Genomic DNA, 16,630 nt, shown 5'->3' with positions numbered 1-16,630 from the left:
GTTGACAATAGGATTCACTGAGTAATCTGCCCCACTGTGGCCTTCCATGCCCTGGGCATGCCACCGTGCCTTGACCTGATTAAACCAGCCGTTAACCAGACATTCCAGCTCTCTAAATCCAGCCCATTACACACACAGACCTAACCAAGGCCATGTTTTTTTACTGTGTGCACAAACAGGCTCACCATTCTCACAGAGGCAATTAAGTGCCCTATAAAAGGCTGTGAGACGAAAGTTTGTCTAACAAAAAAAGTGATTTGTACATCACGCAATGTAAGGGGGACAAAGGAAGAGTAATGGAGAGGAACAGGCCTTCACAAGCCTTACACAGACACAGAAGCACATGGGTTTAATGAGGTCTATATGTAGAGGTTTTCCGCACTAGCAAATCATCCTGAAGTGAAATAACGAGCAATAATGGCTCTCTTCCCGCAAATTCATGCACATTTTCAATACAAGAGAAAACCATGTACAAGCCAAAAAAGTAAAAAGATGACAAATAAAGTTCATTTTGATGTTAATGTGACAAAATTATAATATGATTTCATGAAGTTTCGGACCGCTTTTTAAAACAGGTAAAAAAAAGAAATAAAAAAGCTGTGGAATATCTAATGAAAGTGCTTTGTGAATTTAGTGTGCATGAGGACAAAAAAAAAAGCTGCTTCCACCTTTTTTCTTGTGTTTGACTTTTTGAATATTCAACAAGTCCACACTTAATGAGCTGGCACTGCACTATGGAACACAATTCATCAAGCACTCAGAAATGCCCTTTAAAAACAAATGGAATAATTCTGAAATCAATCTTAAGTTAATCGGGTAGCGAACAAACCACTGGCAGAAAAGGACTGGAATGCTGTTTTTTTTTTTGGTGATCTCTTAAATATTCTGCTGCAATGTCTTCAGTCTACCGGTGCTGTTTTAGTTAATACAGTAAAAACAATGTCACAGTACTCTCAGGCATTTTTTATTAGTATTAACAAAGCATGACCATTCTTTAGCCTCTTGCAGTTTGAGGTAAGGTAAAGTCTGAGAGACGAATGAAGGCAGTAGAAGGGGTGCTCATGATTAATTGTGTAAATTAGAACAGGGATTAGGAAAAAAGAGTAGTGGTACTGCAGATCGGGAAAAAACAGGTTAGTCCACAACATCAGGCTTTTATTTTAATGTCAAAAAGAAAAGTATAGAATTTGAAATTGGACTGTTTCAAGTTAGGACTGAAAAAAACAAACATATGATGGACAAAACTAGAGAATGCCTTTTTTTTGCTGTTCTTATGTGTCTACATATTTATAGATAGGTCAAATCTGAACACCTGATCAAATCTAGTTTTCCTGCCCTGACTAAAACCATACTCTCTCACACAAACATCCACCTGTATTTGCATTCTGGAGAAATATAGCATTGATCTCATTATGAATAAAAAGGCAATAAACACATTCAAAATAGACTAAATAAATGAAACACAGACCCCCAGTACAGTACAGTACTTTCCTAGAGTTTAAAAATAAACATCAAACAACAGCCTCTCCCAGCTTACAGATTGAGCACGGCTTCAAGAAGAAGGCCCAAAGTAGTTTTCTGCTCACTTTTCAAGGGATTACCTTGGCATAAGGCATATCACTAAGGCATATCACCCTTGGGCTATCAGGAAGGTGGGTTAAATAAACATGCTGCGGGACATTTTTAAATCTGAGTATGTCCATGGCTGTGGGTTACCTTGCTTACACACCAAGCAGAAGAGAATGCCCAGAGAATGTGATAAGAGGCTGAAAACAGGAGGGCTGCCTGAGAAAGGGGCGGCCTTCTCCTCACAGTCAAAAACAAAAAGGCTCTCATGGACAGCAGCAGATAAATTGCAAAACCGATCACACTTTTGCCTGAGAATGTCTGAGTCTTTTCAAAACAACAACGGAAAAGTGTAAGAGGAGCTCTTGGAAGCAGAATAACCTTCCAGAAAAAAGAGAGCGAGCAAGCAAGCTTGAGAGAGAGGGAGGGAGGGAGAAGGAGAGTCATGGTAGGGGAGAAAGACTCAAGTGGTTGTGGTTGTGTGTGTGTGTGTGTGTGTGTGTGTGTGTGTGTGTGTGTGTGTGTGTGTGTGTGTGTGTGTGTGTCTTCTGCTCTCTCCGACTCTAAAATGTCCTCCTAAACTCTGTAACTCAGGCTTTGAGAATACCCCTGTAGCATTATTTGTCATGCCAATAAAACACCCTGAAATTAATTACAACTGAAAGACAGAGGGAGGGGGGGGGGGGGGGGGAGAGATTGAAACAGTGTGATAGGGTGGGACAAGGGGAGAAAGAAAAAGGGGTGAGAGTGAGCAACAGCGAGAGAAAGTGAGTGACTGGGAGAGAAGAAGAAACAGTGGGAGAGAAAGTGGAAAACAGTGAGACAAGAAAAGGGAAGACAGCGAAGGGGGTGGGGGGTTGGTTGGGGGGCAAGTGAGGGATAAAGAAAGCCTTTTTCGACTGATAAGAGAAAGGCCAAAAGAATCCTTGTCCCTTGAATTCTTGTGTTTGTAACTTCCGATTCAGGTGTTAGAATAAGAGATCTTCTTAAAGCATGAGGGAACAGAGTGTGACAGCAAAATAGAGAGCAAGAGAGAGTGAGAGCATGGAGGGTATGATTGGGGTATAGCAGTCCAGAAGCTCTCCAGCTCCACCTCAGACCATCATCATCATCATTATTCAGCTCCCACAATGAGAAGAAGGCCAGTGGCTTCAGGTCACTCATTATACAGCACTGCAGATAGCTGTGAGTGGAACACACAGTGGACATTGCACATTCAGCCCTCCACCATGACAGCCCTGCTACCTCCAAGCCCTGCTATACAGGCCCACCATGACCATTACTACCAAAGTGCCAAAAGAGCCAGGGTGGACTTGTTAGAGTCAGCCTCAGCAGCTCTCCAACTATGAATGTGCAAAACACTGAGAGCAGAGGCTTAGCAGGAACACTGACTGCTTACCTGATGAGCCTCAATGCAAGTCCTGGGGAGCTCTGAAAGTGATTAGGAGTCGATAGAAATATAACTCTAAAATTCAATGGGGTAACAAACATGGTGCAGTGTTGGATTAGATGGACTTTGGCATGTGCAGTTCTTTCTATCAAAACAACCAGAACCAAAGCCTCTAAGCCCTCACAGATTTAAATCAGAAGCCTCTTGCATGACGTTGGAGTCTTAAAAAAGACCTGGTGTCCCTATTGTGGCTAAAGAGCCATTTGTTGAGGGACATTTGGTTTAAAAGGAGCAGAAGCAGAAGAAAGAGAGGCACATTACGTCACAGAGATGACTGTAATTGCTTGGTGGAGAGTGCACGTGGAAACTTCCAGCCTCTCTGGGCTGATCTACAGTAGCTACGTGGTAGCAGTGGGAGCAGCAGCCAGCCTCAGAACTTTTTAATCAGATTAAACGTGGCTGTGGAGGTACGGGTCAGCACTCTGAGCCCTGTTCTGAGCGCCACGCGCCGCATGCTCCGCTCTGGGTTATCGCACGCTCCCGAGGCGTCTTGATTGGGATCGGGCTGCAGATCGCTCCCTCTCCCCTTTGGGCCGCTGAGAGGTTAGCATAGCAAAGACCAGCGCAGTATAGACGCTCTTTTTCTTTAACCGATTTTCTCTGCCCTGCAGCGGATCCGCGGAGTCCCAGTCCTAATCAAAGCCAGGTCTAACCGCGCCTCTGATGAAAGCCAATGGGACACACTGTAGCCTTTCACTATTGACCTATATTACCACGGCAACCTCAGAGGGCTTAAGGCGAAATGGACTCTGAATGAATAAAGCACTTATGTTGGAATAAGTGTGGAGCACATTACAGGGACAGTTGTTGTTCTTAAAGGAGTGAACAAGGCCACACAAGGCCACAGGGCATTGTGGATGTCCGTGGTATCAGTGTTGGTATCACAATCTCTTAATGGGGGAGAGGCGAATGCTTAGACAGCTGTGCCACTTCGGGCCACTGAAGTCACTTGTACATTTCTGTGTCCATATATTTTAATACTCATAAATTAATCATCTGAACTTTAGAAAGACTGACTGAAAAGTTTAGACTGGTTAGATATCAGTTCACAGAACAGAAGTTAAGGCACCAAGTTCTGTTAGGTAATGTTCAGTCAGTCTTTCTAAAGTATCTTTCTAAAATATTCAGACACGTAAATGTTCAACAGACTTCAGTGGCCCCGATGTGGCACTACTGTCTAAGCATTCGCCCTTCCCCATCAAGAGATATCAATGTGATATTAAACCACACTGATGCCACAGACATGCACAATGCCTGGTAGCCTTGTGTGATTGTGTGACCTTGTGTTAACAGAGTTAAATGTAACCTGACTAACAAACATTAACGGGACATGAGAAATAAACAAACAAACAAACATACATCCATTAATTAAGTTGATGGCACAAAAAGACCCAATGTCACCCATGTCAAAGTAATAGTCAACTTGTCATGTCAATGATTTGGGACTAAAGATGAAAATTAGCTACATTAATGTGGAAACAGATGTTACAGTCCCTGGTAAATAAATGAAACATGAACTGCCTGTTCACGATCCTGACACAGCATCTCAGCAAGGTTCAAGTCAGGACACTGATTCAATTCTTAACTTTGGTTCTTTTGAGCCATTAAGAGGTAGAATTTCCCATGCGTTTTGGATTCTTGTCTTGCGGCATAACCCAACCGCACTTAATCTTTAGATCCCAGACTGATGACCGGACATTCTCCTGTAGGGTTTGAAGTGGGCCAACCACAGGGAAGATTCACTTCTTCAAGGAGGTTTCTCCACTGTTCAGAGTTTTCTCCATTTGGAGATAATGTCTTTTACTGTGGTTCACTTTTCTTCCTCTTTCTGATTACTACATAGGGTGTTGCCTGATGAGACGTTTTAGGTAGGGCTGGGTGATCTGGTAAAAACGTTATATCATTATATTTAAAGACATTTTCACGATTCATGATATTTATAGAGATATTTTGTCATGCATATAAAATTCACCACCATTTGGCCAGTGCTCTTTGGGTACTGACAATATGTGCGATGTAGCCATTAACGTATATTGTGCATCACAATAACAAAACTTATCCAGATTCGATACAATATTATACTGCCCACCCCTACTTTTAGGCTACTTCAAATAACGGGAAAGAACTTTAAAGGTTTAGATAAAAAAAAAAATTATCAACTAAATTTGGGTAACTGTGTAATAAAAAAAGGGGGGGGGGTGTTTTGTTTAAGGATCTAAAACTATTAATTGTGATACTTGTGACTGCAAAAATGGAAAAAAATTCTGAAAATACATTTTCCACTGTACTCCTTAATCACTAATACACTTTGGCAAGTTAAGACATGTTACCTAATGCTGGGCAGCCCGAGCGCTGGGTGTTTACACAGGAAGCTAAGCAGACAAGGAGGCTGGCAATATCAGACAAGGAGGCTGGCAATATCAGACAGGACTCCAGACCGAATATTTGAGTAGAAGAGTGAAGATCGTCCAGGAAGAGAGCACACTTCACCACCACGAGGTCAACAGGCACTCTCCAGCCGCCTAGCACAGCAAGGGCACACTCAGCTTTAATCCAATTAAAATTCCACATTTATTACGGAACACATGCCCCTCTCTCTCACTCCATCTAAGCTCAGACAGTCATCTGATCGAGTTATGCCCCTCCTGACCCTGCCTGCTGTGGCCTCTGACCTCTTGTGCATAGTGTATAGTGAAGAGTGGTCTACTATCTCTCTTTTCTAACTCTCTAACAGTCACACTATTACAACTCATAACTCTCTTTCAGCACTCTTCTTTCTGCCCCATCAGAGCAGCTTCCTTACATTCACACACACAAACAATCCAACACTATTATCCTCAAAACCTTTTAGCTCTCCAGCACTCACTCACCCCAACTATTTCAGACCCCACTTTGTTAAACACTCCAGCAACAGCCATATGTCTTATCACAACCATCTAAATACACTCCATACATTTAGAGCACGAGGCCTGTAATTGTGAGACAGCCCACACCCGTATCAAAACTCAGCCCCACCCTTTAATCAGGCAGCTGTGCGCTAAGCTGCTCTGCTCTCACGGGTTCAAGAGGCTGACAGAGATTAGAAGGACTTCACCACTGTGGGTGCTGGGTTAAACTGGGTGGATATGAGGAGCTGGTTTTAGACTGGGTTTCAGTGACTATGAGAACTGTGCAATTAACCTGCTTTCCCTCCCAGCCTTCCCAAAAATAAGGGCTATTCCATACATCTTCATACATCTTCTGAGGCTACAGGGCATGGGACCAAGTAACGACACAAAAAATAGCTCAACTTCAGTGTAATTACATAGAACGTTTCAAATAGAGGCCAGCAGATTACACCCATCATAACCGCTCACCTTTTGGCTGTTTCCTTGGTCTCAAGAGTTTAAACACAATCCCTTAGAGGCAGGATGCCACACAACCTACACGGACGGGTGTTTCTTTCCTAGATCCGCTGCTCTTCTCTCCCAGACCATCTGGGATGCAATATGTGGACAATTACGCCACTGTACTCTCTTACAGAGGTGGTTCCATTTCTGCAAACTCACTATTTCATATAGTGGTGGGTGGTACAGTGGTTCATCAGTATAGCGGTAAATCTGGTATCCCAGCTAAAATTTGCCTTAAGGTGTGAGTTTTATTATAGTCAGACTCCAGCAGTGATAGTCTGATGGTCAGATTCTAGGAGCGATGGTCTGATTGTCAGAACTTTTACTGATGGTCATAGATAAGTATTAAGACAAAGATAAGTATTAAGACAAATGACTTGAAATAAAAATGGCCATCATTTTATACTACTTCTGCAAATGCAGAAATAGTACTTTTTAAACAGTAGTAAAAAAAGGCAGTTAAATATGGGTATCCATAAATAATAAGCTAACCTTGCTAACATACAAACATCCTTTGCCATTATTTACTATTTGCTTATTTGAGATGCAATTGTTCTTCACACTGTATTACAATTTGGACCATCAGAAATGCTCCAAAATAACCTGGAATAAAACAATTTATATATACACACACAATACTTGCCCATATTATTGCCAACAAAGGTTCTATTAAGTACTGAAACAGTGACTTATAACAAGGAAACCTTTTTGGTGTTATGCAGAACCATTTAAAAGGTTCATATACCATCTAGAAAAGGCTTTGCATCACAGAGAAGAACCATTTAACCAAGCAACCTGTTTTTGTTTTATCCTCAGAGTTGTCATGGTTTATTATAGAACCATAGACTTCACCAGAAAAACCCACTGGAAAGCCCCGATGTAAATACTGTAATATCTCTATTTGGTCATGCTGTCATAATTGCTTCATCATCCCTGTTTGTTGAAGAAACATTTCCCTCAAATTCTATTTGCTCAGTTCATGGTCTCTCACTGCTGCACCACATCAAAATGATTCTTCGCTCTTTCGCTTGCCAGAATAACAAGAGAAAAAAAAGGTGCTCTTCCAAGAACTAGCCTCGACTCCTCAGAAATGCTAACACAATGGTCTGAGCTTGAAGTAGATCAACTTTACAGATAACAAAACCAAAGTGTGACATCAACAGAACAGCTGACCGGCGCTCTTGGAGAGGGCACTGTCTAAATATTAGTGATACCTCCAATCAGGCAGTGGCAGGAGAAACGTCTCTCATCTCAACAGGGTCACCTGAAGAACTCTACACTACTAGCTTTTTTTGGTTCATTTGCTCCATCTACAATCTGAGTGTTTTTGTAACTCAAGGGTGTATGTTCATGTAACTAAAGCTAAAATTCATTCAGGCGTACTTCCACTGTTCGCCAGCCAAGTTAAATGAAGGTTATGTTGCTTGGCACATCGTCTTCCACCATGCTGTACTTTAAACATTAAACAATACGCAGGCACAAAAGCCTCTGAATTAATTTCTCCTGCGGTATTCAAATCCCCGACAACAGCGACGTCAGCACTTTTTCCACAGCGAGTTTGAGCTACAGCTGGACAGGGAGTAGAGACGGGAAACAACTGACTGACCAAAAACTATTTGAGGCTAGCTTTTATCCAGTCATACGGGAGCTGATGTGGAGATACAATCGGCAATGCGCAGCAAACAGTTCTGTGCACAGCGAAAACTGAAAAAGACCGCACTGTCTCTGCTGCTTCTTTGTGTAAAATGCCAGGAGCACGAACCACAAACAACCATTAAAGCCTTTGCTCGCTATTTTGGGTGCTATTTTCCTTTGAGATTTTCCAAATAGCAGAAATAGAAAAAATGAGCATGACTGGATCACTTTCAACCAGAGTAAATAAAGTCCAAGGCACAGGCACAAACCTCAGAAGTAGCGCACCAGTGCGGCTGGGCCTACTTTGACCCTAACTAGCCGTGAGCAGCCCAGCTAGATGAGGTAAAAGCACTATGACAGCATGCCTAAGTCAGCAGCCGCCTCACCTTCTCCAATACATCACCTATATCCTCTCTGTAGCCGCAGCCCTCCGGGAGCCCTTATTAGAATCACCCTGACGAGGTGAAAGTGAATGGGGCTGAGGAGGGGGTCAGCAGGATGAAGGGAGGAGGGAGGACGTTACTTTCCTTTATAACCTCTCCATCTTTTGATGCTCTCTATTCTCACAATAATGAACTCATGCAGAGCTCTTTAATCGTGTCATTCCGTCATGCGTGCGGCTGGAGGTAATAAAGACGCCGATTACTTCATGCGCGTCTGGGGATGGTCCGACAGGTCCGACTGGGAGATGGACAGGACCGGGTCAGGCAGATGGAGCCGGCATCCTGCTCGACTGTGTCTAGCCCTGCCCGCTCCGGACACATTCCAGTCCGGGCAAGCCGAGGGACGCTCCCATTATGCCTGTCTGAAGAGTGTAATGCATATCCAAGGGGTCGTGACCTGTGTTCAGACGTGGTTACATCACCATCAGAGGGGCTACCAAGCATGACATCTGCCCCAGTGCTTCAGACTTCAGACAAGAGAGGGAAATGAAGAGAGAGAGATCGCGAGAGGAGGCCAGCATAGAAAAACACATTCTGACTTCATGTCCGTGTCTTTTCTTTCTGCTTAGTATGCACAGATGGTTATGAAGATGTCAGGGGAGCCCACACTTCTGCACCCTGGCGCTGGGGTACCCCTGTCCTGCACATTTTAGCATTTCCATGCTCTAACACAGCAATTTCAACTAAAAAGGGTGTTTTTAAATAGCTGATTAAATAGGTGTGTTGATCTGAACAGAAAGAGCATGGATGCTTCAAGATTAGAAACCACATGATGTTGAAGAAGCTAGATAACTAGATCAGCTTGGGGGCCTTGGATAAAAATAACAGCTCTGGTACATATAAATAGCATAGAGGCATAAACCTCCCTCTATCGTCTACACAGGCTATTTTTAGTTTATTATTATTAATTTATGATTAACCGACACACTTCCTATTTTTCCTAGTTTGGGGAATTCCACTGGGGAGTTGAATCTTGTGACCGCAACATTCAAAGTACGAAGTGAGTCATAACATGACACCATTTCGCACCAAAACACTGAGAGCAATGGCTCCTCCTTTAAGTCTATGCAGTCTGTCCTCCCTGTTTCCTGTTTCCTTCCTCATCTAAAGGTGCCTTCGTTAGTCACAGCCCACTCATGTAATCTGCCTCCTTCACACCAACCAAGATCCGGTCTCACTCTTACTGGAACACTTATCCAAAGCTCCAGATTCACAAAGAAACACAGCAGAAGACTTGGACCACTATGCAGTGACCTAATCGGTAGTTAACAATCATGGGGCAATTTTTCTACACAAGGAAAATTCCCTCGTCAAGTAAGTGTTGGAGTGTGTCGCTGGCCAGTGTGCATGCTGCTGGGCTGTGTCCTAATACATTTATAATCATCTACAGTCTGCGTGAAGGAGACAGCATCCTGAAGACATTACTCACTGCAGAACAGGCGCAGCACAAAGCACAAAAGCCTCTCTATCTGCAAGCCGAGATGCCCTGACGGAAAGAGGGGGGAACTGCATCAGGTAGCCCAGCTGCCACAGTGGCTCACACTCAGGAAGAAAAAAAAAACATGAAAGTCAATTAAGAAGAAAATTAGGCTGGAAATGAATTATCCAGCCCTGTAATCTCATCAGAGCCACATGGTGATCGAGAGGGCAGATTATCACTCCCAAATTACTGAGTTCAGCCGCTCTCCCTCGCCTGCCTTTTCGTACAAGACAAGGTGAATGCGGCAAACAGACTGTTCCAATTTTTGGGAAATTTCACGGTTTCACCAACTGGCTAACTTTGGCAGACTGTTAGAAGGTCATACAAAGCTTCAGAAACAGCTATTTAACTGTTAAACAGTTCTCACCCATATCGACACCAAATGTTGGCCAGGAATCTACTAACAACTCCATCAGGCAAGCAATATCTGTTACTGAAGAGCGAACCCACTTCCAAGCCATCTGATGAGACTTCCTAAGAACCGGCACAGTCCTCACAAACAAACCAAAGACACTGCAAAAAAAAAAAAATTCCCATGACCCCCACTAGAAACAAAGAGTGTATTTATGCAAGACAATGCTGCCCTTTCTTTACCCATTAAAAGCTAATTGGATGTGATGCGTTCTACTGGCTGCTGTGTGCTGGCTTTTTATTTTTATAACCCTTATTGTATTTGCATGCGCAGTGGCTTTGTTGGCTTCTTGTAGCTTGAGTCTGAGTAACTAGCCCCAGATGTTCTGTAAAAGTCCTCCACCCATTCTGGGAGCAAAGCAGTTGAAGGAGAAAAGGAGAAAACACTGAAGTTCTGAAGAAAGTAACCGCAACGCCGCTTAGCAGTATGACGGTGACAGCGCATGGACTGAACCACGGGGCTGGGGGTGTAGCGGGTCTCTGGGTAAGCACAACATTGAACGTTCAAATGTAAGGTCTTGCTTCCTCCTGCATCATTGAGCTCTTCACCACCACCAATCTCTTGCAATTCTTCCAAAACCCAAGCTGCCCATTTGCTTGCTGCCTTGTTATTCCTGTGGAACTGCTGGAGGCTGAGCAGGGCGCAAAAAAGCTGAAGGATGCAGCGGAGTCGTGCTCTCTCATTAGTGTCAAGTAATGATTCCAGATTCACTGAAGGCCTCTCTCTCTCTCTCTCTCTTTTTTTTTTCTGTCAACTATGGTTTGTGAAAGCAGAGGGGGGAAAAGGGACTGGTATGAGTCAGTGGACATGGCGCACCGATGACTCCAGCTGACAGGAAATCAAAGGCCGCTGCTCATTGTTACTGGCCTCAGTTGGGACTCTGGACTCTGGCTCTGTTGCTAATTTTAAGACTGAGTTAACGTGAGAACTGAGATTCAATGGGACCTGCATCAAAGGGTGCGCTGTACATCCTGCCACTTTTCTGCCCAGATCAACCTTGACTTCACAAAGCAGCGACTGCTGAGGCAGGCCCTGTGGTACTGGAGGGCCTGGGGTCGAGTGAAGGCAAACTCAGGGAAGTACACTCATTCACATAATAGGCACACCATCACTACCGGCGCTCGAGTCGGGATCAAACCACAACTGAGGAGTGACACTTCCACTGTGAAACCTAGTCTCATACTACAGTATACTGAAAACAAACAGTCTGCTCTAGTTCAGGAATTTTAGGAAAAAGCACTGCAGCAGGGCCAGTTGTTGTTGGAACGGACATTAGTGAGGTGGGCTTTTCCACCAAGAGTGCGTTCTCAGGATTAAACTAGTCCTGTCTTTGTATGAAAAGCAGAGAACACAGGCCTAGCCTGCAACACAGACAAACAGTCCTGACGTCAGCGTTTTCTTTTTTTTTTCACTGAGGGGGAAAAAAAAAAAATCGAGATCTAAAAAAAAAATGAATAGTAATAATAAAAATGCTGTAAGGGATCTTTAGTGAACACAATGGCTCTATATAGAGCCATGCCAAATCAAAGAAGGATTGAAGTGATAAATAATTCTTCAACTAGTTTAGTGGTTGTTCTTTATGATGCAGGACATGCATATGGGTATTTAACCCTTTTGCCAGTAAATTCTGGCTGTCTTTGGTGGTCTGCACACAGTGGGGAGTTCTTGAATGAGACCGTTACACCGCAACTCCACTGTACGCCATCTGAAGAACAATGTCGGGGAATTAACATTCATAAATACTGTGATATTTTATTATTATTAGTGTTTCTTCACTTCATGACTTCAATTCATGTAGTCACTGGATCTGACTGCCATAAAGTATGAAATGATCATTGTAAAGACACAAACGACGCCAAGTTAGCCTAGGTTGCCTTATCTCGCTGATATTCCAACCTTAAAAGTGTCACAGTTACATTCTAGCTCCCGTAGCTTCTGCACCATATAAGGTGGATCAGAAGCTAAAAAATGTAACTCCAGCCTTGTGAAGGCAATCATGTTTGTTTACAGTGCCATAAACCTGCACTGCATCATATTCCGGAAATGTTGTACTGAGGTTATGTGACGGGGTGGTTAAATTATCAGCGGAAAAGCGAAACCTTTTCGTGCTGTTTTAGCATGGGATGAGGAAGCGTGTCATTGAGTGTATCGTGAGGTTACATGAGCACACAGAGCTTAAACGAGCAAGAGTATGACTGGCAAACCTATACTAAATACTATACTCAGGTGGTGTTGTGTTATGGGAGTGTTGTGGGAAGTGTGTTGGGGGAAGCAGGTTGGATGAACTAGTGGAATTACGGCTGTTAGTCGTGTCAAAGCTGAACGCTATACGACAATGTTCCAATCCCACCCGTGGGACCATAGCAACCAGGGACCAGCCAGGGGACCATACTTGCCATAGGGTTGAAGAAAATAGTTTAAAAAGCAACACAAACAGTCGTTCAGTTATCCTACAGAACCTGTATCCTACCTATCCTGTAGAACCTGGTTTGCTAATAGGGAAATCATTTAGGTACTATATCATTTTTTAAAGGGTTAAAATGTTAAAGGTCGTCCATGAGAATCACTTAACTAGGCAAAGAACCATTCCTGCATTCAAATGGTCATCCATATAGCCTTTACCTTCACAAGTACCTCTCTCCCGTACTATACAGAGCCTTTTTCGTGCGTGTAGAACACATATGTGGCATATGTATGAGCCCATGTCTTGACAATCCATAAAAAACTAAACCTGTGTGTGTGTGTGTGTGTGTGTGTGTGTGTGTGTGTGTGTGTAAAAGCAGGTCAGGGATGATCCTGCTGCTGGTGTCGAGATCCAGGTCTGGATCGTGTCCCAGCTCAGTGAGGGAAGCAGAGCCGGATCTTGTGAGGGAAAGCCTGACAGATTTGCGAGACTTTCTCACACACTACAATCATTCAGGCAGAAAGGCACTACGACAGCAGGAGTGCTGTGAAGTAAACAGCGGCCTGGCGGTGGCTATCTCCCCATCATTTACTCCCAGCAGTCAGGTTGGAAATCTAGCATTAGCATTCCTTCCTTAACGACATTACAGCCTGAAACACAGTCACAAGACCGCACTCTTTATTTCTGGACGCAGTTCAGAGGTTACACTGCATACATGTCCCACTTCTTTCTCACGGATACATCTGCCTAAAAGAAAAGCCTTCAAAAACTCAGAAGAAGGCCTGAGAGTTCATTTCAGACTGAACCCACTGGTGGCAAAAACAGCACCCAGGACTTATTGGCGGACACACAGCTTGATTGTTTGTTCAACAGGCAACACAGCTGCCTTCTTTCAGATGGAGAAATAGAGACGGAGAGAGAAAAATTGGTGGTACTATTCATAACCTTTGGACATCTCATGTGCTCTGTAGTAACCTCAATTAGCCCAAAGACACCAGACAGAACAGAAGAAGAGATTGTGCCCTCTTAGTTTTAGACTTCCGAGCCGGGGGTTAAATACACAATCAAAGAGATTCTCATGAACACAGGAACCGATGAGAGGATGGAAATCTTGCAAGAGAACTCACACAAAGCCTTATTCCATCCTTTGTCCTTTGTGTTTCCGAATTACCAGCCAGAGTACATAGGCTAGCATCACAAATCACGCTGAGAATCACATTCACAACAGCCTCCACCTCCACCGGAACACCATTTGCTGGTGTGTAACATGGCAAATGTTATTCAAAGGTCAGAAAGTCCGGAGACGTTCTCCTCAAGAGCCAGCTTGCCGAGTCTGGTCACAGCCGTTATTAACTTACTGTCCACGTACCAGCGGAGCATGGGAGGTGAGCCAGCCCAGAGAATCATAAGCAGGCAGCATAGTCATCCATCAGTGTCTGTACACAGCACGTATTCATCTTCACTCTGTGGGTCTGTCAGTACAGTCACAAATAGGCCAGACTAGAGCGCTGAGTAAACACTACAGCTTTCCACACACGCGTAAAAAGGCTGCAAAAAACCATGCTATGACATCAGCAGCGGGTTCCAGTCCACTCTATCTGAAAAGTGAAGGAGGAAGAAGTGGTGAAAACATTTACTAAATATGGGAAAGGTCCAGTACACCATGCTTTGCGTATGTGAAAGCCTGAGACATACTGTTTACACTGGTCTCCATTAAGGCCAAAGGGACAGACCTAATCTGGAATGTTAACTAATCCACAGCTTACTGGTTTCTTACTGGAGTGTCTTTCTAAAGCCTGAATTAGAGAGAGAAAGTGGGGAAAAAAAAACATACACAGACTTTTTACAGTAATGCTACCAATCCAGGGAATAGCAATAACAACAGACTGACACATTTTGTCTGACTGGAAGACTATTTATAGCTGTAGTGAAGACAGCGAGACAGTAACTAAAGAGGAGGGTGTGGAAAACACTGAGAAAAGTATAAGTGTGTGCAAGTGTATTTATGCCTCAGTAGCGTCTGCAATATGGGAATGTGTGTGCGTGTTCAATAAGACTCAGTAGGACTACCCTGTTGATTTATCTCTGCTATCCTGCCTCAGGCAAAAGCCTGCCATTGTTTTTTCATAGAGACAGGAGAAAAAAAAACACACAGCCTCTGTCAGCCTTTTGTTGTTTTGTAATTGTTTTGACCTAAACATCAGTTTCAACACAAAAGGCATTAGGAAAGCATGCTCGCGCCCGGATCCGGGATGCTGTACTCAAACCAGCGGCTGCCCGGCTTCTCCGCATCTCCTCGGCAGCCAAAATAGCTCGCAATATAACTTCGTTCTGTTTTGACTCATTGAGAGCGCTCGCTTCCTTCTGTCGGCGAATAAATTATCGCGGAATAAACAGATAAATAAGCGCAGACGAGCAAATGAATAAATGCAGAGCAGACCTTAATGAGCGCACTCATTAGACTGGGTGATTGCTGTTTGGAGGTAGTTTAATTCGATCTGCACCCCAACGTCTGCGGTTCTTTATTGTGCTCTCCACTCTAAACAAACAGAGATTGCCTCATTTGAATTTGAGAGAGGTATAACTATTGATCCTGCACCAAGAGAATGGCGACGGGTTCTCCGCGAATACAAATGGCGCTGGGTTTGTCCCGATCCTGACACAGAAAAGTTCAGCTCTAGTCATTATTGTGTCTGCAGAAAAACCAGACTGTAGATTCACTACATCCACTCCACTCTCCAATGCAAAACAATCAGACTGGGGCCTGGGCGCAGGCCTGGGCGTTAACTCGACAGGCTGAAATTAGCCACAAAGCCGCAGCGGTCATGTGATGAAAGAAACATGTTGTCACATTAGGAGTCACGCTCCTCTACAGCATACAGAATGGGGAAACTGAAGACACAGAGACAGCAAATATATCAGGCAGGACATGACAAGGCAAAATAATATTTAGACAATAGCTGCTTTGTGCTGCAGGCAGTGGCGGTGTATATATGCGAGGGTGGGTGTTACTAAGGTGTGTGTGTGTGTGTGGGGGGGGTGTATGAACTTTCACAGAGGTGTTGGTGTTGTTTTAGGCCACAGGGGGCTGTGTGTGTTGGGGTTAAATAAACTGAGGGTGTGTTTGGTGGAGTTGGGCTCACCCGGTGTGGGTCGTACTCAGAGCCTCGCCGTCGAGACTCTATCTCTTCGTACGCAGGAGCAGCTCCCTCTCTCCGAGCCTGCTGATACTCTCTCCGCAACTGCTGGATCCGATCCATACTGCTGCAGCACACCAACACACAGAAAACAAAAGCTGATTTCCATATTCACTTAGCTGCGCGCACACACACACACACACACACACACACACACACACACACACACACACACACACACACACGTGTGTGTACAAGGCAAAGACTTTAGGTCAATAAAGAACATCAAGACCAAGAAATGGCTGCATTATAAGCGTGCCCTGAACACCTTCCCTGTCAAAAGGACATCTAGCTTGTCAAAAATATTTAAATACCAATAAGCAGGTTTCAGTACGTCTACATATTTTTGGGATCATGTGTGTTATTGAGTTTATTATTGAGTGTATGCATGTCACATAACTCACATAACCTATATTATTTATATCACCCTCTTGGTGGTTGTAATTGGCCATGTTTGAAAGGTTATGACCAACTTGAATATTTAGCTTCTACAAGACAGCCTTAGTTTTACCTTGTTGATACAATTAAATTGTCCAGAATAAACTGTGGCATGAATCCAAAATGATTATTTTCATTTATTCATGATCACAATATTAGCTGCTCTGCTTTGTAGTTATAAATACATTTGTTCAACAAGCTCTTTAAAAGTTATAT

The 16,630-nt window shown here is 43.7% G+C and overlaps 1 protein-coding gene across 6 annotated transcripts in view; it reads right to left on the bottom strand.

Moving 5' to 3' along the window:
* pard3bb (par-3 family cell polarity regulator beta b) overlaps positions 1-16,630 on the bottom strand; it is a 297,029-nt gene that overhangs the window by 30,914 nt on the left and 249,485 nt on the right. For 5 of the 6 annotated variants that reach the window (XM_072685655.1, XM_072685659.1, XM_072685658.1 and 2 more), the window contains one exon: positions 15,923-16,043. In XM_072685655.1, the coding sequence (XP_072541756.1) occupies positions 15,923-16,043 (121 nt within the window). The remainder of the gene's footprint in view (positions 1-15,922; positions 16,044-16,630) is intronic. The other variant, XM_072685657.1, reaches the window with a different exon arrangement.

Source organism: Salminus brasiliensis, chromosome 8 (genome assembly GCF_030463535.1).
Source record: "Salminus brasiliensis chromosome 8, fSalBra1.hap2, whole genome shotgun sequence".
Lineage (NCBI taxonomy): Eukaryota > Metazoa > Chordata > Actinopteri > Characiformes > Bryconidae > Salminus > Salminus brasiliensis.
Note: the sequence above shows the minus strand (reverse complement) of the source record. Positions and strands in the feature narration are given on the sequence as shown.